Source organism: Euprymna scolopes, chromosome 29 (genome assembly GCF_053919585.1).
Source record: "Euprymna scolopes isolate OS-2025 chromosome 29, ASM5391958v1, whole genome shotgun sequence".
Lineage (NCBI taxonomy): Eukaryota > Metazoa > Mollusca > Cephalopoda > Sepiida > Sepiolidae > Euprymna > Euprymna scolopes.
In genome coordinates this window covers 2,936,668-2,962,843 of record NC_136510.1, presented here as the reverse complement: position 1 = coordinate 2,962,843, position 26,176 = coordinate 2,936,668, and the positions used below count along the sequence as shown (strand labels likewise).

Genomic DNA, 26,176 nt, shown 5'->3' with positions numbered 1-26,176 from the left:
TATTCATTACATGATGTCATATGGATTACATATTCATTACATGATGTCATATGGATTACATATTCATTACATGATGTCATATGGATTACATATTCATTACATGATGTCATATGGATTACATATTCGCTGAAGTTTTTTTCGACAAGCCCTACATGTATGGTATACAAACCGTGGTGAATGTCTTCGGTGAGAAATTCCTTAATACAAGAATTTGTTAGAAAAACATCTCATGAGAATACTTCATTTTACAAGTAAACCCTGACCAAATATTCAAAATCACATAATATTCCAAGCACAAGTACAATGCCCTCAACACATTAGTTCATATAAGAAATAGCGCACCTTCTCACAATGATGCCAGCTCAAGTAACAACACTTAGCTCGATACTCCACCAGAAAAGCTGAATTCTTGTCCTGGAATTTGGTAAAATCAGGAGACAAGTGAAGCATGCATGCCTTCCCCCACCCCCGTGAGTGCATAGTGAACGAGGCATAAAAGAAATGACTACGTTCAGCATCCCCCCCCCCATTTAGCCCTAAAAGTTCACAGGGGATGTCAAATTCTGGTGAAAATGAATAAACGGTGCAGTTTTAGGCCTTAACATATGTAAATTTGAGTTCTGCACTATGCAAAAAAAGAAATGACTAAGTCCATCGTTTGCTTCCCCCCACCCCATTTAGCCCCAAAAGTCTCCAAGGCTTTAACATATTTAAATTTGAGTTCAGCATCATGCAAAACTGCTAAATAGACATACACAGAAAATTTTGGACAAATATGGTAAAATAGTCCCAAAAATTGGGTGTTTTTATTCGCCCTAAAAGAGCCCCTTGGGCACACCCAAGAGTTATCACGAAGTATAGACAACCAAAATTATATAGAAATCAGTTAGTTACTTTTCAGAAAGTTTTATAAAAATCGAAAGCATCAATCTTTTTAATAAGCACAAAAGTGTCAATTTTAGCCATTTTAACCGAAAAGGCACTCCCAAGGGGGCAACCAGAAGTTTCCTGGAAACTCTGTTCTGTTACTTTTTTACTCATATCATGTTTAAAATTTCAAAAAATTCCAAGGCGTAGTTATTGAGAAAAGTGTGGACAGACGAGCGGACAAACGGACAAGGGTGAATTTCCTTTTGTTGGGGGGACCAAAAAAAAAATATATAGTATAGCAGATTTCAAAGGTCAATTGGAGAAAATTAAGGTTCTTAACGATTTTACTAACTCAACGGTTGAGAAATAAAGAGAAACTTAATGGATTTTTTTAATATCTGTGTATCTCATGCAGAGATCAAATGTTAGACCCAGGAAAAACGCCCCTTGATTTTTTGAGAACTGAAATAAAATTTTTTAAATAATAAAAAATAAATAAACATTTTCAAAAGACTTGGTTTGGTTTTCAAAAATGAATTTAATTACAAAAAGTTCTTACAAATGTTCCCTGAACAAAAGAAGGCATGGTTACAGGGTGCGTGGACGAGACAAGTCAAACATTTGGTGTCAGTCAATCCATAAACAGAGATTTGGGCATTTGGAGGGTAGGCAAGGGTTCTCCCCGCCCTCTAACTCTCCGTGCTTAAAAAATATTTTTAATGCACTTTTCCAAAGAGAACAACAGTTTTGTTAATTAAATAACATTTAAAAAGAAAATGAAAAAAATCTTAAAAACAAAATTGATCAAATGCCTGTGACGTAGATGAAGAGAGGAGGAGGGGGATGCTTGCCCACTGGAACCTCTTGGAAGAGAGTACTACAGATAGCAGCAGCGTAATTTGAAAGAGTAGGAGGTGTAATTTAAAAAGGAGTAGGAGGTGTGATTTGAGAGGCAATAAGAGTTGTGATTTGAGACGAAGTTGAAGAGGGAGTAGGAGGAGTAATTTGAGAGGAAGCAGGATGTGCAATTTGAAAGAGATTAGGAGGTGTAATTTGAGAAGGAGTAGGCGGTAAAATGCAAGAGGTAGTAGGTGGTGTAATGTGATAGGGAGTAGGAGGTCTAATATGAGAAGGAGGAAGAGGTGTAATGTGAGAGAGGGAGGAGTGTACCCGTAATTGGATACTCTGTGGTGCCACAGTTGGGCAAGTTTTTTTTTTTTTTTAAACAAAAAACTTCAAAAAGATGGTAGGAAAATGGAGTATTTTTGTGATTAAAGATACAAAATGGGTTACGGGTTATCAATATTTGGCAATGATCAAATTTCTGTTTTAGAAGTGAGAACGGAACTAAGTAATTAATAAGGCTGCTTTCCTATGCCATTGTGGCACCAGTGTTTAATTAACCCTGGTTTTATAACGTTAACAGATGGTTTGACCCTTCACTCCCAGCCCATGACAGGACGCTAGGCTAGTACCTATTCTTACCCCTTGTTTGGGTGTTTGCTTATAACATTCTGAATTCCCAAATGGTTACCCAGCTGAGTACTAATCAGTTCAACGTTGCTTAACTTCATAAGTGAAAATGTAAAGACACTGAAAAAAAGATTTGATTTTTTGATTTTTAAGAATCAAAATGTTTAGAAATTTATTTGCAATTCAGAAAATCTGCGAACATTTAGAAAATTTTTTAAATAATTGTTTCTTTTTTTATGTGATTAAATAAACCCCATATAAACTTCACAACAACAATACATATAATATAGGTTAGTGTTAGGGTTAGGTATTAGATAATAGTTTTTAGAATTATAATAACATATTAATCTTATTAATAACTTGCTGTTCCTACCCGGTATTCTGCAGGATGAAGTTAACTCATTTTAATTGTTAATTTTTATCTGTTTGCACATTCTAAATCTTAAGGTAGACAACTCCTATTATATTCTTCAATTTAAAATATTTCATACCTTTTTCTGATTTTTATTTTAAATTGTTTCATATTAGCAGTTGTCTAAGTAATTAAAAAATATATATAACTCAGCATGTTATCTTATTGCTAATAACATGATACAACAATAACGAATGAGAATCGACCAGTCAGAAGCACATTGTAATTTGTCAGCTTAAATGCTATTTGGGTCTAACTTTATATGACTCTTTTTAGTTTCATCTTGTTGTGATGATGTTCGTCTGTTTTGCACGCTGTCATGTGTCGGACCAGCAAGTACGAAAAGTTATTTGCAATGGTTATCAAAAGTAGAGGAAAGTGCTGGAAATCTGGGGAGACTTATTGTCACCCAGAGTTCATGGGACGTCACTTGTTGTTGCTGGTGAGCGATCACTGATAATGACTCGTGAGAAAATTTCTGGTGGGTAGATAATAATAGATAGCAATCGTTTTTTTTTTTTTTTTTAATAACAAGGTTTCGTTCTAATTTTTATGTAATAAAAGGGATTTTTCTTTCTTTAAAACATTTGTTGATTTTTTTTTCATTAAAGAAGTTAAATCACGCAGCAAATTAATTAATTTGTTTATTTTGAAAAATTAATTAATTTCTTCATTTTGAAAAATTAATTAATTTCTTCATTTTGAAAAATTAATTAATTTCTTCATTTTGAAAAATTAATTAATTTGTTTATTTTGAAAAATTAATGAATGTGTTCATTTTGAAAAATTAATTAATTTCTTCATTTTGAAAAATTAATTAATTTGTTTATTTTGAAAAATTAATTAATTTGTTTATTTTGAAAAATTTAACACGAGGAACAAGAGCATAAAAATAAATGGATGATAAAAGACAACACGTTGTGAATAAAAATCTCGTTATATAGAAAACCATGTTCTTTAATATAGCAGAGGCACATGTTCAAAACTAATGTTTTCCTTTTGGTGAGAACCACAAATAAACCTTAATACTTGACATTTGAACATAAACTTTAATTCAAACTAGAAATTACTTTTTCAGCACTAATTTAATGGAATCAAAGATACTTTTGAATGTCAAAGAGTCATGATATAGGAAGCAAGTCAGCCATTTTAATCTATAATTGCTAGATAAAAATATGTCTACCAATGTGATTACTTTGTTAACCTTTGAAAGTAATTTTCAAGTTTTTAAACTGTCAGCTACAAAATAATTTCAGACTAGTGATGGGACGATTCCAATGTTCTTTCCAAATCCGATACAAATACTTGCTTTGCACTAAATTCCTGATTCCGATCTAATTAACGATTCAGATTCTTTATAATGATAATAATAACAACTTTATAATTAAAGTTATTTTTTTTCTCCCAATTACCGTCAAAGCACATGTTAAATGTGCAGATATTTGCTCAACTGCAAAAATACACTGGTGGGGAGGATGATCTATCGATTTAGTTTTATTAATAGTTTAAAATCAATAGATTTTCATTATTTTATCATTACTATCAGTAGTGAAAGATTTTGATTTAAAAAAATAAATAAAAAAGCCGATTAAAAGAGTCGTTTTTGGCATTGGAAAATAGGGACGCTTTTTTCTAATTTTGATATCCCCAAAAATTCTGATTTTTCTGATTCTTGATTCTGATTAATCGTCCCAACCCTATTTGAATTAAAGTCAAGCATTATGGTTTACTTGTGCTGTTACGTAACAGTGATGAAGTGGTTACCAACGATACAATATGAGATGTTCAAGTTCTTGCAGTTGTTTTCAAGAAAGTTTAGTCTAGGATGAAGGAAATTCATTGATAACATCATGGTGAATAATCAAGAGTAACTTTGATGAGAGAATTCCCAACTTGCATCGATTTCAAAGGGCGGATAACTCAAGACATCATCTCCAGAAAAATATGCAGATAAAAGATAAACATAAGCATTTTTTTTCTTTTTAATTTAATTTTCAGAAACAGATAATATTTGTTAAGAATTGCTTTTACTTAAGAAAATGAAAGTTATTTATTTCCCTCTCATGGCAGGATGAAGTGACACAAGGGTTGAAAAATGGGATTTGAAGAGCCAGCACCCTAGAAGAAGAGCACTCTGGTCAGACCTCCTAGAATTGCACAGAATTAGCAAGATACCACTGTTAACAGGGCAAAAGCTATTTCCAAAATGGAGTAAATTCTGTAGGTTTTAGTGCCAAGAAAATGAAATAAATCATGATTTTGATTTAAAATAAGTTTTTTGGGATGATGTATTGAAACTCATTTTAGTGTCGGTTATTTTTGACCAATCATTTAAATTTTTATTAATTACAGTTGAAGAAGAAGAAGACTGAGAATAATAATAACTAAAGAAAAAGATAAATAGACAGCTCCTAAATTAAAGGGAAACATTCATTGTCACAGGTGCCCTTGTCATATACAAGAACTGCAAACCAAATTGATGACTAAACTAATTTTGCTTCATAGAAAAAAGTGCAAAAATAGAAAAAGAGAAAAAATGAATTTATTTTTTGCCAAAATTTGCGAAATGTGTTTCAATATCATAAAATTTTTTTAAAACTTAGCATTTTATCAATTCCTAATGACATAGAAAACAACATAAACAAATGTTTAAAAAAAAAAAAAATCTTATAATTTCTGCCAGAGAAATTGTCCAGCAAGAGTTCCAACCATGAGGCTGATGGGTAGATTCCAGCTTGAAGCGGTGTTGCAGCCGTCAATATTTTTGCAGTGGCAGTACCTCATTTTCACGCCGCTTGTGCCGATTCTGTCTTTACATGGTCTGTCATCATCTCCGATCAAACCTCCCTGGGCACATTGTCGGATGTACCTTACCTCCCACTCGTTGTCCTCTGATTTAACTGAAATAAAAAGTTTTAAAAAAGTAAAAATTAATCTCATTTTTAATATTTTTTGCATTAATTATTAAATTTTTAAAAAATGAAATTTTACCTTTCTAATCGGTCAAAGTTAATTCTACTTTCTGATTGGTCAAAATTAATTCTGCTTTCTGATTGGTTAAAATTAATTCTGCTTTCTGATTGGACAAAATTAATTCTGCTTTCTGATTGGACAAAATTAACTCTTCTTGCTAATTGGTCAAAGTTAATTCTTCTTTCTCATTGTTCAAAGTTGAATTAACTTGAATCTTTCTGATGGGTCAAAATTAATTCTCGCTTCTCAACTCCCTACCTATAATGTCATGGTCCCAAATTCATGGTGGGCCCTTATGCCTCAGTGGTAATTTGCCCCTTTGAAGTAAATATGAGTAAAAAAAAAAAAACATTAGTTACATCAATTCCGAGGTAAAGGTTCAGTTTACTATGTATGTCTTCTCTAAAATTATGTCAGTTGGATTTTTAGAATTAAACCCAAATAGCAACGTGTTATTTTTGTTAGTCTTCCCCGTTAAATTATTGCCATAAATGTATTTTATTCTGTATTTATTTATTTTCAGAAAATACTTATTGCAGCTCAGAAAACCGTTAGAGCTAAGACAGAATTTTGAGGCACTGGTGCACCACTACCTTATAAAATCAAAAAATAATGTCCTTTAAAAAATACTTACAAAATTAATCCATAATTTGCTAAGTAATTTTTTAAAATTACTTTACAAATTCGGCTTTTTTGTAAATTTAACTTTACAAGCAAATACAGTAATGTTCATTTCCTGTGCGCTTGCTTCCGTTTATTTAAAAAAAAAAAATGGCTGCTTCAATAAGGTTCATACTTATTCAAATAGTGTCATTTTAATTGAAACGTCGTTCCATGCTGATTCGTACGAATATACTGTTTCTGTACTTTTTTATTTCTGTTACTAAATATGCCAAGCAGAAAAAAGTGATGGTCATCATTAAAAGTAAAAACGCTTGCGGTTTTCTACCTTTTAGTAATTTGAAATTTACTACTTTTTAAAATTAAAAAAATATTTTATTTCTGCCTCCAAAATATTATGGTTTTGTACAAAATAAATAAATGTTTATAATGTTTTTTTTATAAGTAGTACTTATTTCTTTTCAGTCTTTCTGTATGCGTATGTGTGTAAAAATGATGAATATCAATTTCATGTTGTTCATGCGCTTTGGAACGTTGATGTAGTTGAAAGAAATACAGGATTTCGTTTCTTTTTTTTGGTCTTTGTTGATTTTCCCGAATTCCTTTCTTTTAAAGTTCCATGATTGTTGTAATGGTGAGCTAGGAGGAATGAAATCTGGTCGAATGTATTGGACCGAAATTCAGTGCAACAAACTATGGTTTGTTCCTCATCATCCTTTTCTCAGTAACTGCCGTGTTTCGTTTTTGCAGTCTTATTTTATTTTGGTTCTGGTCATTTGATTGGAAGACAGGGGATCCTTGTCACTATCCTTTTTTCCCGGTATGTCCCTTAGATCTTGTTTCTTAGGGGTTAAGTAGCTCTGATTAGTCTCTCCATTGATTAGTTATTGGAAAAGTAAAGCAAGAAACAGAAAAAGAAAGAAAGAAAGAAATTAATAGTTGTCTTTTTTTTTAAATTAATTTCATTCATCATCATCATCATCATCATCATCATCATCATCATTCTTACTATAATTTTGATTTCACTACAAGCCTTCCGTTCCTTCTTCCTTTTCATCTCTCTCTCTCTTTTTCTAGAGAGAGAGAGAGAGAGAGAGAGAGAGAGAGAGAGAGAGAGAGAGATAAACAATCTTTATTTGCGAAATAACCTTTCCTTTTTTTCCTGCCTAACATTTTTGGTAACAGTGAATAAAAGATTTTTGCTTCAATTTCTTTACGTTCTTATATACTAGGGGGGGGGAGGGCTTTGCCCGGTCGTAAAATACGCTTAAATATGGTATTTTAATTTATCCAGATTTCGTATATATTATTATATAGTCATGATTTCAAAAGTAAAAAAAAAGTATTTGGGTGCCATCAGATAGACTCGAAAACAAAAGCAAAACTGTAGTATTCAAAGCTGGTGACGTTACCACTGTACCAACGTGACACGCATATGAACTGATTAAAAATAAATGAAGATGAATGTACAAAATGTTTAACGATTTTAAAAATTTTGACCCGTTTTAGCCTCTTAAAAACCATTTTAACCAGCTAAAGACCCATAAAAGAACGGTCCATAAAAAATCCAATCGTTTGAGATTTCTAGTGCTGCTCTGTGACTTTTAGTTTCGGAAGGGATAGAGTTTGAAAATATGGAGACAGACAGACCGACAGACAGACACAGTGAATTTTTTTAAATTAGATTATACATATTATTTTCAATAACTTTTTACATTTCTGTTGTGGCGGTGTAAAAGAATTGTTCAGGAGGGAATTCAAAGTCTCTAAATTTCGTCTGATCACCTGGGTGGATCACTCTTAGTTTTAAAGCCTGCACACTACTACAAAGTGGTAATCCTTCATGCAAATTTTAATACCTCCAGACTCAAGTCTCAAAAGTCCTTCTAGAACTCAAAAATCAAAAACTTTGATTCAGTTGAGACATGAAAGGAGGAATGGAGAAACAATTCGCCTACAGCGTTGATTCCTTGTGCTTTCATGGAATGTGCTGCAAAGAAATATTGCCCTTGTACCCTTTCAACTAAATACCCTTAGCCAACTACTAAATCCCTGCCCTTCGCTGCAGACATCCAAAGATGCCAGATTTTCTACTGTTGTAGCTTCTTTCGTCAACCTTTAAAATTCACTTTTGCCCCCTATTTCCTCGACTGTATTGCCATGAAGAGCTTTATATGTAATGTAAACAAACACCTTGCTACATACCTCCCACGCAGGTTGCCCCCACTCAACTTGTAAATCTTGTCTCTACCACAGTAGCGCTTTACACTTCAGTGAAAGTATGCTTTGTTTAAGGCGAATAAAGGGGGAGGGGGCGTTTATAATTTTCCTCCATTTTTGTTTTCATTCAATCCCTGAAAGTGCCACCCTATTTCTTAAAGCATTGTCATGTGAGCTGAATGTTGCATTTGAAAATACTTAAAAAGTTAACAAATCAACGGACTATTACCCAGAGAGACTTTTACATTTCCAAAAAGAAGAAAAAAATGATTAATAAAAAGAAATTGCTTGAAAAAGCCCCAATTGGTGTGAAAGTTTGCTTGATATCTTATAAGGTTGTCACGGTGTATGTCAGTCAACCAAAAGCAAACATTGGCTAGCTTCAGCAGAAACAGCAATGTGCCCGACACGACGTTGGCATGTGTCATGACGACTTTCCTGTTGTCTTAACTGTAAACGAGGAAAAAAAACATAAAACCTGACTTTTCCCAAATAAACAATAACAGATTTGAAGCCAAACTTAACTTAAACACAATCAATATTGTGTGAGCCCTTTCTAGTCTCACACAAAAACATGCGTTCACATCTGAAGCCATTTTTCTTGTCATACACATACGCGTACACAAACATATGCACGCACATACACACATACATATATTCACGTTCACGTACATACACTCACATTCACGTGCATACACACACACACGCTAACGTACACACATGTACGCACACATGGGCAACGTCACTTCCTTTAAAGGAAATCCACACATGCGCAAAAAACCACCAGAAACAACTACAAAAGCAAGAGACCTGAGCTGTTTCCTTCTTTTCGATTTGGCTCACGAGCTGAGCGGTCAACAGACCAATCACTTCCTTTTGGGGCGCTCATCCGCACGCATCACGTCCCCTGCTACTATGTGTGGGGCAAGAGTCAACAGACGGTACGTACACCTTACACACTTTTTCTCTCCATGGCCAGGATTGACTTTCTCACTCTCTTTCTCTCTCTCTCTCTCTACAATAATAGACTTTCCCTCTCACCAGCCAACAGCGAGAGACGCGTGCTAAACTGGATTGACTTTCTCACTCTCTCTCTACAACAATAGACTTTCCTTCTCACCAGTTAACAGCGAGAGACGCACGCCAAACTAAACACGTGCTGTACCCTTTTCTTTCATTTGTTTCTTCATGAAATAAATTCTAGTTCGTTTAATTCAATTTAACACGTTTGTTTCTTCCTCAAAACAATTCATTTTTCCTATTTTGTATGACTGGGGGATATGTGTAATATATCCACCAGTCCCGCAACAATATACATCTAAAATTTGTTTTGACTGTGAAGTTCGATTGGGAATTAATTGTAATCATTTGTCTGTTTACTAAGAGCGCGTCTGTTGTATTAATACTCTTTCATAAAGACAAGGTTTCTTTGCAAAAAAAAAAAAAAATGCAGCTTGGCTAAAGCAGTAGTAACAGTAGTTCAAACAGCTTTAAGGGTTAATTTTTCAACAAATTACTTGTATGCAAACTACTACTGCCTGCCTTCTAAGACTATCTTCTTGAGTTGGAAGCCATGTTTAGTTTCAGAAGAGTTTCCGATGGTTAGTTATTCTATACAAGTCCTGGGCCCATAACCTGTTAAATGTGACATGTTAAATGTATGTGGCAGTCAATATCAGTAAAAGAAGGAAGGTCACACGCGGAGACGGAATATCAACGTCTTTATTTTATTTATTTTTTTTTTTTTACACAGAGATCACCACTTATCAAGGCCCGGAAGCCACTCAGGGATAAGGGTTATTGCAAGTACATTACGTTAGTGAGGAGATTTGATGAAGTGTTTACTTAAGGGGGCGGTTCATTAGGAATTTGTTAACATTAGACTTGAAGACATCCAAGTTGTAGTCCGGAGGGAAGCAGGCAGACGGAACAGAGTTCCACAGGCGTGCAGTTCTAAGAAAGAAGCTTTGTTCATGAAATCCACGTTTTGATTTAGGCACAGATATAGAGTGGGGGAAATTTTTCACAGTGGATTCAGCTAGACGGGTGTTTTTCGTGAAAGATTGGCGAGGGGGGACCAGAGATTGGAGTTCAGACGAGCACCTGCCATGAAAATAACGATAAAACAAGGATAGGCTTGCAACGTCTCTTCTGTGGGAGAGGGGTTGCAGGGTAGAGAAAAGGGCATCCCCCACTAAACCACGAAGTCTATTTTGTACTCTGTCAAGGCATGATAGGCTGTTTTTGGCAGCTCCTGCCCAGATATGGCAACAGTATTCCATCCTTGGCCGGACTTGGCTTTTATATAGATAGAGAATTGCATCAGTAGTGAGATATCTTCTGGAGCGGTAGAAGGATCCCACCATCTTTCCAGCGACCTTGGCAACAGACTTGATGTACGTGTTCCATTTCAGATCAGGAGTAAAGGTCAAACCCAGAAGCTTGTCAAAACACGGGGCCTCACCCAGACGAGAGCCATCCATCACAATTGATGCCAGCTGGGGATCAGAGCGTTGATGATGTAAGGATAGGAGTTTGGTTTTGGATGCATTAAAGGTAACTAGCCACATCTTCCCCCACTATTTTAAGAAGGTTAACAGACTGGTTCTCTGTAGACAGCTCTTCTGCCCTCAATTTTCCATCTTGGTTGACATAATCGAGTATATTCAATGACTTAGTTGAAAATACATTCTTGACTTTATTTAGTTGCAAACCTGTTCGTTTTGCATAAACAAACTTCTAGTTCTCATCACGTTCTTCCTGATTCATTCCACATATTGTCACATCATCCAAATAAAAGAAGGTGCCCACTTACTCCTTCTGCTTAATGAAAGAATCCATTATTCTTTGCAAGCATGAACCTCCATTGGTGACTCCAAAAGGCAAACGTATAAACTGGTATAATGATTAGTTCTTCTCAGACAATGTAGAACTTATTAGGTTAGAAATGCTCATTGCACCCTGACCGAGAGCGAGAGGCTAGTAATTGAAGCACCATAACAGATATGGCAACAACTCTTCATACATTGGCAAATTGTGGGTTTATAAAAATGTAAGATATTGGCAGGTGTGAGACGTTTTCTAGTCCGGTATAGGGAGCCTACTTTCATTGCAGCAGACTTGATAACATATTTTATGTAATTATTGCACTTCATGTTCCATGAGAATGTCACGGCAAGCAGTTTAAATCTTGTACTTTAGGAAGAATGCAATTAGCCATGACAACTGGTGGTCGAAAAGGTACCTTATAGTTGTTCAGGAAAGAGGCTTTGTCTTTATGGCATTAAATGTATCCATTTTTAAAGTCTTCTTATTCATTAATCTTGAGCGAAGTCCAAGTTAAGGTTACGGTTTGCAACATTTTACTAAAGTTATTTTCTAACGATTCAGCCCATGACTTGCATGTGTGCGCATTCAATTTATCCTCCTGAATCTTTTTAGCTAAGAAAGATCTGATTATATTAAATATTCATCTAATAATATCATACAAGCTGATTTTTCATAAAAGACTTTGTCAAAGTGTAACATACTAGCGATTAAGTTAGCTAGTGTGAATTTTGATAAAGGTCACTTTTAATGCGTGTCACAATAACCTAACTGCAAATACAGACTGGTGACATGAGTTGAAACGCGGGCAAGAGGTCAAATGCGATAAACAAAACATAGTCAAATGATATGAGGATATGACGTCACATTTTCAAGCGAGAGAAACTATGGATTTTCAAATCAGTCTCTTCATTGGAAGCCATGAGAACGAGATCTGTCCTATGATGTAGAAATAATCTAAGCTGAATGTCACCTTGAGTGTCTGTTCATCTGCATCGCTCGTTTCTTACGTTAATAAGTTATTTTAATCACACAAAATGATGAAAATATTCCCCAGTTTTGGGATTGAGTTATATTTGAAAAAAAAAAAAAAAACAACAAAAAACTTCTGTTTAAATTGTTCTAATAAGCCTGGATTTGCAAATAACTCACCAAGCGACATCTTTTAATAAGCTTCAGTCTATCACTTTCACCTTCCCTCATTGTATGTTGTTTGAGCCGCCACTTTTATTTTATACATCAGCTATTACTTTTGCTTGTGTTACATCGCAGAGAGCTTATGTCAGTAAGTAAATATTAAGCTAGCTAGTGTGAATTTTGATAAAAGTCACCTTTAGTTTATTTCACAATAACCTATCTATAAACAGAGACAAGTGAGGTGAGTTCAAGTGGAGGTGGTGGGAGTCAATAGGTCAAAATTGAAAATGAGAACAATGTTACTAAGGATTTTAAATCCATTGGAAGCATACAAATGAGACACGTCCAATAATGTAGAAATAATCTAAACTGATTGTTACCTCGAGTGTTTGTCTGTTGCATCACCTGTTTACTACGTTAGTAAGTTAAGAAGAAAATGATTGTTAGGATACAGTGGTCTCTCTCTCTCTCTCTCTCTCTCTCTCTCTCTCTCTCTCTCTCTCTCCTAAGTCTCTAATAAAACTCTGAAGAAAACTCAACGAACGTCTCCTTGTATTTTTCCTACATGAGAAGTTTTATTCATCTAAGTTAAACAGACGAGACGATTATGGCCGCTCATGAAATGTGGAAAAGATGAAAAGAAGCGCCGATGAAGAGAATTATAAGAGGAGAGAGAGAGAGAGAGAGAGAGAGAGAGAGAGAGAGAGAGAGAGAGAGAATTGTTGCACAATAAAAACCCTATGTCAGTAAGTAGCAGTTAAGATTTTTTGGGAATTTAAATATTAATTTACTTGTCCGTACATCCACTGTCACAAAAAATGTCATCATTGCAAAGATTAATTAATGAGAAACGAATTACCTCCTTTTATAGTCGCTCTTTATCAGTTAAAATCATTAAAACCATTTCCTCTTCAAAAATTCCCCCCCCCCCCAAAAAAAACATGGCTGTCTGTTTATGGTTTCAAATTGGTTATTTTACTTCATAATTTAAAAAAAAAAATCATGTTGAGAGGAGACTGTAAGTTTTTTTTTATTGTAGTTTCTTTTTAAAATTAAAAAAATGTGCAAGTGAATTGAAATCCGTTCCTTTTTACTCTATATAAAAAATAATTCAGAAAAAAAAACGTGTTGTGTGTTGAATTTTAATTGAAAAAAAAACATCTAAATTTTTTAAATCAATTCTTTTTATGTTTAAAAGGTTAAAAACGAATCTGCTAAAAAATGTTTGAAATTTGTTGTTATTTTGTTTTATTTTATTTTTATTCATTTTATTTATAATGTGTTTAAAATTTTTCAACTATCGTGGAATTTTTACTGGTTCTGCTATTTTATACAGATTTTAGCATGATATATACGTATGTAATAAAGTTTCCATTTGAATATGTTGCAGGGCTCTACATTGCGAGTGAAACAATCGCATTTGCAAGTGATTTTTCAAAGTGTCGACTAGAAATAATGAAACGCTTATCTTTTGGCGATTGTATTTCTTTCACTGACATCTTCCAACGCTCACTACTGAGTGAAAAAGATCTTTTCAACTTGTTTTTTTTTTTAATAAAACGAAAAAAGTTAAATTATTTAAACAATAAAAGTTTAATAGAACAATATACTTTTTTTTTAACAAAGGCTGTTTAAAAAATATCTGAAGAAATTTGAATATTTATACCTCCAAGTAGCAACCTAAGATTTGTTGTATATTTAGAATTACACTTGTTAAAAAAAACACAGAAAAATCTTTACGATGTACATACTCGTCACAGAACGAAGATGTCATATTCTAAAAATCATGTGGGTTTGGCTAGTAACTTTTCTATTTGGCTAGTAAACGAAAATATTTAGTTGCCAAAGGTCAACTAAAGATAACTTCTTGCCTTTTTGTGTTTGTTGTTTGATGTCGAATCTCATCCAAACAAATCGGTGACGATTTTTCCCTCAGCTTTTTATTCTGGTTTTCTTGAATAATTTGGAAAGTTTAATTTTTAGGTGACCTATTTTTTTGTTTGTTTTGCAGCATAAATCACAAAGAATTCAAAGATTCATTTATTTCGATTGCAAATTTCTGAAATCTTTTTGAAATCTTTCACAAAGGACAAAAATGAAAGTTTTTTTTTTTTTTTTTTTTTATTTCTTTTGTAATTCATTAAAAAAAAAAATTCTTTTGTAATTCATTAAAAAAATTTCAATGAAAATGCCAACAAGTTATTGATTCGTTTAAAGGTTTTATGATCCTCGTTATAAAGTAATAATTAATTGAATACTATTGATTACTAGAGGCGGGGAGGGGGTCTCCATTTTTTCTCGTTGGGAAGGGGACATGGGAAATCGATGATAATAAAAAATCATGTTTCTAAATTTTTGAGATGAGGATTGATTGTTCGTATTATTTGGATTCTTCGGATTATCGTTTTCATATGTAGTGGATAGAGTACTTGGTAAAATTCAGTTCAAAGTTACATTCTTCTAAAGGTTCAAGGTTCAATCTTCATTGCAGATGACATTCAAAATATAATTGAGAATTACTTAGGACTTCTGCCCAGTCATGGCTGATGGAACAAGAGCATGCTACCCCTGTGGATTAAATAAAGGGTTCTGTTTGAAATTCAGTGCAGATTCCCAAGCTTGACAGAAAGATTCTTGAGTTTGACAAGATATACCTGAAGAAGTCCAGAGATTGCATCGATTGAAACGTTGTAAAAATAACACTCAAGATGAGAATAGTAGTCTGAAGAATCCAAATTAAAAATAAAAATATAAATGGATCCACCACAGTCAAACACAACCTGAAGCTTGTGTTGATACTATTAGAGACTCAGAATACATTGTGATGTCATGATAGACCCTCTCTCTCTCTCTCTCTCTCTCTCTTTCTCTCTCTCTATCTCTCTCTCTCTCTCTCCAAATAATCCAAATTTTACGGAAAAGGAGTATCTTATTTTTAAAACATGATTCCTAATTCTGCCGCCTACAAAAATGTCACTTTAACATCAACTCCCTTTATTCTGCAAAAAAAGAAATTCCTGGGAATTTTTCAAGCTAATAAAAACAAAATCATATACAGTCTTTTTACAAACAGAAAGGGGCTGCAGTCAATAGTTTTTGTGAGAATTGAAAGTAATAGTTGTTTTAAAAAAAAAAAAATGCAAGTGCGGTTAGGATGTGATACTATTGAGGTCCCCACCCCCGAGTGCTAAGAGGTAAGGGAAAAAGAGAAAACGAAATATTACAAAAGAAGAGGAAATAGGTTTATCAGGTGAACAAAGGCAAGAGAAGTTGTTTACCAATGCACACAAAAAGAAGTTGAAGTAGTATTGTTACGCAATGTGTGCAATTGATATTTTTACAGAACGTGTTAGAATCTGCATTTTCCTTATTAATTATTTTATTTCAAATTTTTATTCTTGTAAACCTGTGTGCACCCCTTCGACGGCTGCCAATGTGAGAGGTGATGGCATGACCAGAGGAGAAGATGAAAGAGAAGATCATGGACACAACGTTAGGGTCAGTGGTAATGTTGTCAAGTGGGGGACTATGTGGTTATCACTGAGAGTTATTTACAGAATGTTCGCTGAAAAAGTGGAAATTTGAGGTTGTAAATTTTATTTTGTTTGAATTTTGTTTAAATTTTACTTTGTTAAAATTTTATTTTGTTTAAATTTTATTTTGTTTAAATATTATTTCGTTCAAATTTTATTATTTAAATTTTACTTTGTATAAATTTTGTTTTGTTTAAATCTTATTGTTTAAATTTTGTTTAAATTTTATTGTTTGAATTTTCTTTTGTTTAAATTTTATTTTGTTTAAATTTTATTTTGTTTAAATTTTATTTTGTTCAAATTTTGTTTTGTTTAAATATTATTGCATCTGTTTTATCTATTTTGATTTTGATCGCGATTTTGTGGACAGGAGCAGCAGAAAACAACTTTCAGACTTTCAAAAGTGATTATTCTTTTCAAAAGTGATTATTCTTTTCAAAAGTGAATATTCTTTTCAAAAGTGATTATTCTTTTCAAAAGTGAATATTCTTTTCAAAAGTGATTATTCTTTTCAAAAGTGATTATTCTTTTCAAAAGTGAATATTCTTTTCAAAAGTGATTATTCTTTTCAAAAGTGAATATTTTTTTCAAAAGTGATTATTCTTTTCAAAAGTGATTATTCTTTTCAAAAGTGATTATTCTTTTCAAAAGTGATTATTCTTTTCAAAAGTGAATATTTTTTTCAAAAGTGATTATTCTTTTCAAAAGTGATTATTCTTTTCAAAAGTGAATATTCTTTTCAAAAGTGATTATTCTTTTCAAAAGTGAATATTCTTTTCAAAAGTGATTATTCTTTTCAAAAGTGATTATTCTTTTCAAAAGTGAATATTCTTTTCAAAAGTGAATATTCTTTTCAAAAGTGATTATTCTTTTCAAAAGTGAATATTTTTTTCAAAAGTGATTATTCTTTTCAAAAGTGATTATTCTTTTCAAAAGTGAATATTCTTTTCAAAAGTGATTATTCTTTTCAAAAGTGAATATTCTTTTCAAAAGTGAATATTCTTTTCAAAAGTGATTATTCTTTTCAAAAGTGAATATTTTTTTCAAAAGTGATTATTCTTTTCAAAAGTGATTATTCTTTTCAAAAGTGATTATTCTTTTCAAAAGTGAATATTCTTTTCAAAAGTGATTATTCTTTTCAAAAGTGAATATTCTTTTCAAAAGTGATTATTCTTTTCAAAAGTGATTATTCTTTTCAAAAGTGAATATTCTTTTCAAAAGTGATTATTCTTTTCAAAAGTGTATATTCTTTTCAAAAGTAATTGTTCTTTTCAAAAGTGATTATTCTTTTCAAAAGTGATTATTCTTTTCAAAAGTGATTATTCTTTTCAAAAGTGATTATTCTTTTCAAAAGTGAATATTCTTTTCAAAAGTGATTATTCTTTTCAAAAGTGATTATTCTTTTCAAAAGTGAATATTCTTTTCAAAAGTGATTATTCTTTTCAAAAGTGAATATTCTTTTCAAAAGTGATTATTCTTTTCAAAAGTGATTATTCTTTTCAAAAGTGAATATTCTTTTCAAAAGTGATTATTCTTTTCAAAAGTGAATATTTTTTTCAAAAGTGATTATTCTTTTCAAAAGTGATTATTCTTTTCAAAAGGTTATTATTCTTTTCAAAAGGTGATTGTTCTTTTCAAAATTGATTATTCTTTTCAAAAGTGATTATTCTTTTCAAAAGTGAATATTTTTTTCAATCTTTTCAAAACTGTATATTCTTTTCAAAAGTAATTGTTCTTTTCAAAATGATTATTCTTTTCAAAAGTGATTATTCTTTTCAAAAGTGATTATTCTTTTCAAAAGTGAATATTCTTTTCAAAAGTGATTATTCTACATAAGGACTGACGAAATGTTAAGCTATGTTACCAATTTTTTGCGATGCTTTTTAAAGCATCAGTTTGATGATGATCTCGTAACTTTGAAACGAGAAGGTCATGAAGCAGGTATCATTCACCAAAAAAGGAACATATCCCTAATAACGAATTTGCAACTTTTATAAAAATAAAAATTGCTATTTAACAAATTTCCCACTTTTCTAGTGACCACCTTTGTTAGGAGTGTCATGATGTATGGTAGTGGGACTTGACCTTTTAAAGAGGAGGACATTAATAGAATTTCTAAAACAAATATGCAGATGGTGAGGTGGATGTCTGTTGTAGTCATCAGAAGAGTTGAGGAATCGATTACGCATTCACAACAGTTGATGTTTTGTGTCAGAATAGATTGATGCAGTGTGGACATGTTGAAAAAAATGGATAAGATAAATGCAGCCAGCAGATGTAAGTTTATTGAGGTTGATGGATTTAAGGGTTAGGATTAGGGTTAGACCATGTAAAGGATGGAATCAGTTAAGGATGATCTTAGGAAGCTGAGATTATGACAAGATTGCACACAACTGAAAAGTGAAAGGAGCCATGAAGCAAAAATATCCAACCAATTCTAGCATAGAAATGGACATTAAATGATGATGATGATGACGACAACGACGACGACTTTATATTTCAGTCAATTTCTTATTTCAAGGTTATGTCAGATTCAACAATCTTTTAATGTCAGAGTTTTAAAACAGATGCCAGAATTAAGAATTGGATTTCCTTCAATTGACGCCTCACCTTTAAAGTGGGGAGTCGTAGTTAAAAAAAACAACAACATATGACTGACATCATATTTTTTTTCTTCAAAGATAAACGAATGTTACAAAGAAAATAATTTCACAACACTTACGGACATTAAAATGTTGAATCCGAATTGAATTTGCCATCTTAGAAATAAAATCATAAAACAAAATGGAGACGAAAAATCAGTGTTGAAATTGCCACTTACGTTCTTGTACAATCTTTCGGCACCTGTCGTAGCCCTCTCCGCAGTCTCGGAGCTTGTGCGTGGTGTTATCGAAAGTATCTTGACAATTCTGCTGCTGGTGAGAATTGCAGACGTAACATTTTATTCCATAACCTGAGAAAGAAAAAAGATAACAATATCAAAAAGATTCAGGGGGGGGGGTATGGGGGGGTATGGGGGGGGGGAAATGACACTATTTTTTTTTTTTCTTAAAGATAGTTTCCTTTATTTTTACAATATTTGTTCCTGGTTGACTAGAACAACCTAATGATGTACTCATTTATAGTTAATTAACAAAACTGACAACTTTTTCACAGCAAAACTCAAACTGAATATCTGATTTATGATTGGCTAATCCTGAAACAGTCAACGGTGCTAAAAGAATTAAGTAGCATTAATTCTCTTCTTAACCCCCAATTACACATGCATAACATTAGGTGGTGTCAAACTCGATTTATCTCTCCTTGTTGTGATGCGAGAGGGCATGTTGATCTGCCTTATAAAAAGAGATGCAGAGGCTTGCTCTTGCTTTTTTCTCTCTCTCGATCTGCTACAGATAACATCAGCTAGACTGTCTCTTTCTCCTTACTTGGGCTAATGACTGCTATCACCACACACACACACACACACACACACACACACACACACACACACACACACACACACTATTCAGCACATAAACTTTTTCTCTACATACACTCATATGCAATATTCCACTTACAGTTCATTAGCATCATTTTTCGACTGTAGTCAAGATGATGGAGTTCACATGCTCATGCCAGATATTCCAGTCCTGCATGACTGCTTCCAAGTCCCACCTTGCAATGACATCTGGGTATGTGACCATTTTACTCCTGGAGTTGGTAATAGGGTTCCACACAAATAGGGAAGAAATAATTTCATTTACTGCTCTAAAACAATGGTTTGTAAACTGAACATGTCTTGCTTTGACAATAGATGATGCAAATGGAGGCTGCTTCTAGCAACCCCTGCCCAGGTGTGGCAACAGTACTCCATCTTTGGACATACTTGGCTCTTATACAGGTAGAGAATTGCATCAATAGTGAGATATCTACTGGAGCGGTAGAATGATCCTACCATTTTTCCAGCAGCCTTGGCAACAGATTTGATGTACGCATTCCATTTCAGATCAGGAGTAAAGGTCAGACCCAGAAGCTTGTCAAAACATAGAGCCTCCCCAAGACGAGAGCCATTCATTTCAATTGATGCCAGACGGGTATCAGAGCATTAATGATAGAAGCTTGGTTCTAGATGCATTAAAATTAACCAGCCACATCTTTCTGAAGAAGGTTGGAGGCTACATCGACCAAAATGTTGTGAAAATAATAGTCAAGATGAAAACAATAATCTGAAGAAGCGAAATAATACGATTGATGCTGAATTTCCTCGTATGAAGGAAAAGGTTTAATTAAATTTGGAAATTCTTTCAAAAGGTTTGAGGAATACACATGGCTGTTAGCATCGTTGTGCAAATACCAGATGTTTTTACTATGCACAGATATTTGAGTTTGTTTATTCAAGAAATGCTGCTCTTTGAGATTCGCAGTCACATTGGGATGTGATGATGTATCTGCACCAATGATTGGCATCTCATTTGCTACAATAAGAATCCATGGAAACCACTGTAAATCTGATGATAAAGAAACTTAAAAAATATTGACTCATTTCATTACCATTAATTTTGTGGTTAGGTGAACAAACTCCTCCTTTACAAAATCATTTTATTCACATCTTCATTCCATCAACAACAGCATGGAAGTGATGATAGTTAAGTAGTTAGCGACACAGACTGACAACTTGGATGTGCCATGTTCAAATCCAGTTTATTCCACAAAAACACTTTCACTTAGGGATGTTGGCAATCTTTATGTGGTTTCTCCCATAAAACCCCGATGTATTTCTAGAAAAAATTCTAATTAGAAAGATATCACGGAAACCAATGCCAACAATAGAATCATCTGATTCATACAAAATGAATGAACGATACTCAGCAAAAACCTTTTTAAAATAACACAACCCAAGATCAGGGGAACATGTGCCAGCAAGCCATTTTAACTTATGTAAAATGAATCTAAGGAAAAAACATAAAAAATAATTAACGCTATCACGATAACATCAGTACCTAAACGACTTTTATTTTTAAATTAAAAAAATCTTATGTTAAAAATGAGTGTTTTGTAAAAGTTGTTTAAATTATTTTTCATATTTTTTCATGCATTTATTCTACATAAATAAAAATTAAATTTTTTAAAATTATTTTCCTTGTAATTTCATTTTACTCATAGAAATATTAATAACAATTGTTTCATTGTCATTTTCTGACTTTTCAGATTTACCTCAGTTCATCCCGTTTCACTCGATCTTGATTTTTGATCGTAGGATAAAGGCTGCCATTTGCACTATAAAATTGCAGATGGCAGCCATCTTGAATTTTACTCATTCAAGATTTACAGATTTTAATCGTGTATTTCTCGAGTTTCGATGGATAAAATAAATGAACTTTTTACTCGAAATTACTCATAATATTTAAGATAAGAAACATTTTTGATGACTTATTTTTCTCATATCATCCGCAAACCCTATTTAGTGACATTATCGAAGATTTTGTTGCTAAACTCTGAAATATGAATCCAGGTTGCCGTACATTCGTTATTTCGTTCAACTTTTCTTGCGTGTTTATTATTGTTGCTTTTATTTCGTTTTAGCATTTTTTATTTATGTATCACTTTTTTTTTTCTCATTGTTTTTTTTTTTTTTTTACTTCTACTTTCACCAAAGAAGAAACATTGACACTGAGACATAACGGGCAACTGTGAATTAAGGGTCAGATTTATAGGAGGCATCCTAAGTGGGAAGTTGTGTAGCAAGATGTTTGTTCACATTACATTTAAATTTCCGCACGTGTGCACAGTCAGGTAAACAGGGAGCAGAGACGAAATTCCAAAGGCAAGATGTTTAAGAAAAAAAATTATTAGAGTAGAAGAAAGTTTTACTACAGTGAAGGGATGGGATTTTGTTGCTTGCCGAGTTGATTGGGGACATTTAGGTTGAAGAGAGACAAGTGCAGTAAGTTCATTCGAACACATCCATGAAAGTACTCTTAAACAAGCACAGAGATGTAACATTGCGGTGATGCGATGGAGGCTGGAACTTGGCAGCCAGTGCGGGACTTATTAGGTTATAAACTCTTTCTTTTGCACCCTGTCCAAGAGGAAAAGCTGATGCAGCAGCCCAGATGTGACGAAAAAATACTTGATCCAAGCAGGTGTGGTTGCTTTATAAAGATATAGGATACTGGCAGGTGTGAGAAGTTTTCTATTCCGGTAGAGGGAGCCCATCTTCGTTGTAGCCGACTTGGCAGTATCTTCTATGTATTTATTTCAATCTATGTTGCCTACAGTTTGAATGTTTGGCGTTCGTGTAATTCGAAAAGTAGCTGTCACCTATTTCTGCCAGGTCGGCTGTTGTCTTTTCACCTGATAAAGTACGCATACATGTTTGAGATGTGAGTCTACACGTGGTAAATATAGCTTGCACTTGATGGAACGATGCGTTTAGTTTATTTGTACTGAAACAATCACAAAACATAAAATATGGAACATCGTAATTCTCTCTCTCTTTCTTTCACACACACTCACAAAAGTTGGATAATTTCCAAGACTATATATATATATATATATATATATATATTTATATATATAATAGAAAGCAATAAAGTGCGTTTTGACATGATCATGTCAAAACGCATTTTATTTCCTTTTGACGGATTGATTGTTGCTATTTCTTCTGATGAGTTAAGGGCAAAATAGATTCACTAATTGATATAATAATTAAGTGATTGATTTTGTGCTACAAAACAGATACTGTCAAGAATTGTATAAGTCAACTGAATGAAAGGAATAAATTATAACATGGTCAACATCATGAACTTTGGAATATCGTCTTTTGTCATATATTCACTATATATATATATATATATATATATATATATATATATATATATATATATATATATATATATATATAAATATAACACGGAAATTACATAATTGTCGATGCAATAATTTATTTCAACCTTATGGTATTTTCAAGCATCTAAACTAGACAATTACATTTTTGATACTAGTTTAGATGCTTGAAAATACCATAAGGTTGAAATAAATTATTGCATCGACAATTATGTAATTTCCGTGTTATATTTTTATGTTATTGCTCTGTTTACCACATTGAGCTCTCATACCCGGATTTCCTCCTGGAATTATTCCATTATAACACTATATATATATATATATATATATATATATATATATATATATATATATATATATATATATATATAGACTTATGTGTAATATACTGAGTTCATGTAATTCAGTAAATTTTCAGTCTGAAGAAATGCTGGTTATTGAAAATTTTCAAACGATATAATGCTTGAAATTATCGAACTGGACATTGAAACAATTGTAACATAAAATGAAATACACTTTTCGTTGCCATCAACACTTTGTCTTGAAGTCTTGATTTTGCACACACAGTATATATATATATATATATATATATATATATATATATATATATATATATATATATATATATATAATTCCATGTTAATATTGTTCAAATGTGAAAACATCCAATGTGTTTAACGAGATTTATACAAGAGTGCTCAATACCAAAGTAAAGCAAATTATTTCCACAAATTTAAAAGCCGTATATCACGTGATTGCTTACCAAACAAAAACTTTTGTGAACTTTTCTCCAATTTTTATTGAGAATTTGGCTTTCGTAAAAGTAAAATCGACTGAAGATGTCTCTAATTATATATATATATATATATATATATATATATATATATATATATATATATATATATATATACTGTATGTGCAAAATCAAGACTTCAAGACAAAGTGTTGATGGCAACGAAAAGTGTATTTCATTTTATGTTACAATTGTTTCAATGTCCAGTTCGATAATTTCAAGCATTATATCGTTTGAAAATTTTCAAAAACCAGCATTTCTTCAGACTGAAAATTTACTGAATTACACGAACTCAGTATATTACACATAAGTCTATATATATATATATATATATATAGACTTATTTATTATTTTATTACCGTTTTATCTGCTTAGTTACACATGTTTCCGCTACCAAATCGTATCAACGATCCAGTAACTTCGTCAGACTTGAACAGAAGTGGATCCTTAACGCGTGTCAAACCTCATATGACATCAAGACAATCGGACGACTAAATCGTGATAACTACCTGTTTCATACGTATCTCCCTTTCCCTTATTAAACTATTAACTACCCTCTTCCTCTCTTCACTTACCCCCTCCCCTCTCCCCATCTATCTCTCTCTATCTCTTTCCCTACATATTCTGGAAATCCGTGTCGTGTCTGGTTAAAGTTTTCTTTAATTCAACCTCGCCCCTTTTTTTCTTTTTTTCTTTCTCTTCTTTAGTTGTTAAATCTTAAAAATTAAATGTTGTCGGATCTAAATTCAGACCCCCCCCCTTTTTAATCGTCTTCTTCTAATACCGTCTTTTCAAATCATAATAACAACTTCTGTCCAAGTCTGACGAAGTTACTGGATGATACGATACGATTCGGTAGCGGAAACATGTGTAACTAAACAGATAACACGGTAATAAAATAATAATAAAATATATATTTGCTCTGCAATAGTATTGAGCACCTTCTTCAAGTTTTCACTATTTACCAGTTTTGCTATATATATATATATATATATATATATATATATATATATATATATGGATAAAAAATCAATACGAAAAATATATAAATGTCTATATTTTTTCTGTATTTATTTGCATATTTGTTGTGTAGGAATACAAAAATTCTTTCGAAAAAAAAAACGAAAACGTTTCTTTCAAAAGCACATAATTTCCCACCGATTCTTCAGTCTTCTTCAGTGTGAATCATATATAATTTTAGTTTTTCAATATATATATATATATATATATATATTTTTTTTTTTTTTTTTTGGCATATATATATATATATATATATATATATATATATATATATATATGAACAAATGATTAATAAAACATGTTAAAAGACATCTTGAAAAAGAGTTAAAAACATATTTAATTTTAAAAAAGGAAACACAAGATAAGTGGATAGTCCTTAATCCGCGGAGTTTCGAAGAAATACTCTCCTTCTCATCAGAGGGCAGGAATTAGCAAAATGCAGGATCGGATTTTGCATATAAAAGTATTTAATGAAACTACAAGTAAGTCACAGATCTTACTTGGTTAAAAAAAAGGGTGAGTTAAGGGGAACAGGAGGCAAAATAAAAATAAAAATAAAAAGATTTCACATGAATGGACAGTCCGGTGAAGGGTAAAAATCCAAAAATAGTAAAATCCAAAACGGTAGAATTTAAAATTTCAATCCGATAGGTAAATTCCAAATGGTCCAAAATAATCCAAAAGGCAGAGTTCCTTGGAAAAAGCACAAATGGAATTTTACTTGTAAATATTAACTCTTTAATATTTATAATATATTTTAAGTTTACCATTTTGATTACCTTGGTAAACTTATTGTAATTTTTATTATATATATATATATATATATATATATATATATTATTTTTTATTACCATTTTATCTGTTTGGTTACATATGTTTCGGATGTTGGACCATGTTGACCATGTTACGGTAATAAAAAATAAAGCACATATTTGCTCTGCAATAGTATTGAGCACTCTCATCAGGTTTTTACTAATTACCAGTTTTACCAAATATATATATATATATATATATATATATATATATATTAGTTTTTCATCAGTATATGTGCTAAACAGCAAAATTTATAATTTCCTATTAACATTACTTTGCTTAAAAAACATCCCTGCTTATTTAAGTCATTTATTGAAAATCCATGGATCAAGGAAAAGCTTAAAATTTTTGTATTGCTTGTCGAATAATAAATTACATAAATTTTTAAAAGTTTACTGAATTTAATTCCTAATTTTCACTTCATATATATATATATGATTGCACTGTCTTGACAGAAGAGTGCCACTCCCTCAGTCACTTAAAGTCCATGTGCCCGAAGATGACTGTTCAGTCCTGCCAGCGACTTGCACACCCTCAAACAGACATGACACTGATGACGTTAATTGGTTTGGATGAAACTAACAGCAACGGGGCTTGTATTTTTTTATTTTTCTTCCTTTGAAGATTGTAATGCTGGGTATGGGGCAGCCAAACCCG

The 26,176-nt window shown here is 32.3% G+C and overlaps 1 protein-coding gene across 1 annotated transcript in view; it reads right to left on the bottom strand.

Annotated features, from left to right (window-relative positions):
• Positions 1-1,388: 1,388 nt before the first annotated feature.
• The window catches only part of LOC145252448 (UPAR/Ly6 domain-containing protein crok-like), a 30,675-nt gene continuing 5,887 nt past the window's right edge, over positions 1,389-26,176 (bottom strand). Inside the window, exons 2-3 of the mRNA XM_080111851.1 lie at positions 18,887-19,018; positions 1,389-5,655 (exon numbers count right to left, since the gene is read on the bottom strand). Coding sequence (XP_079967977.1) covers positions 5,423-5,655; positions 18,887-19,018 — 365 coding nt within the window. The 3' untranslated portion in view covers positions 1,389-5,422. The remainder of the gene's footprint in view (positions 5,656-18,886; positions 19,019-26,176) is intronic.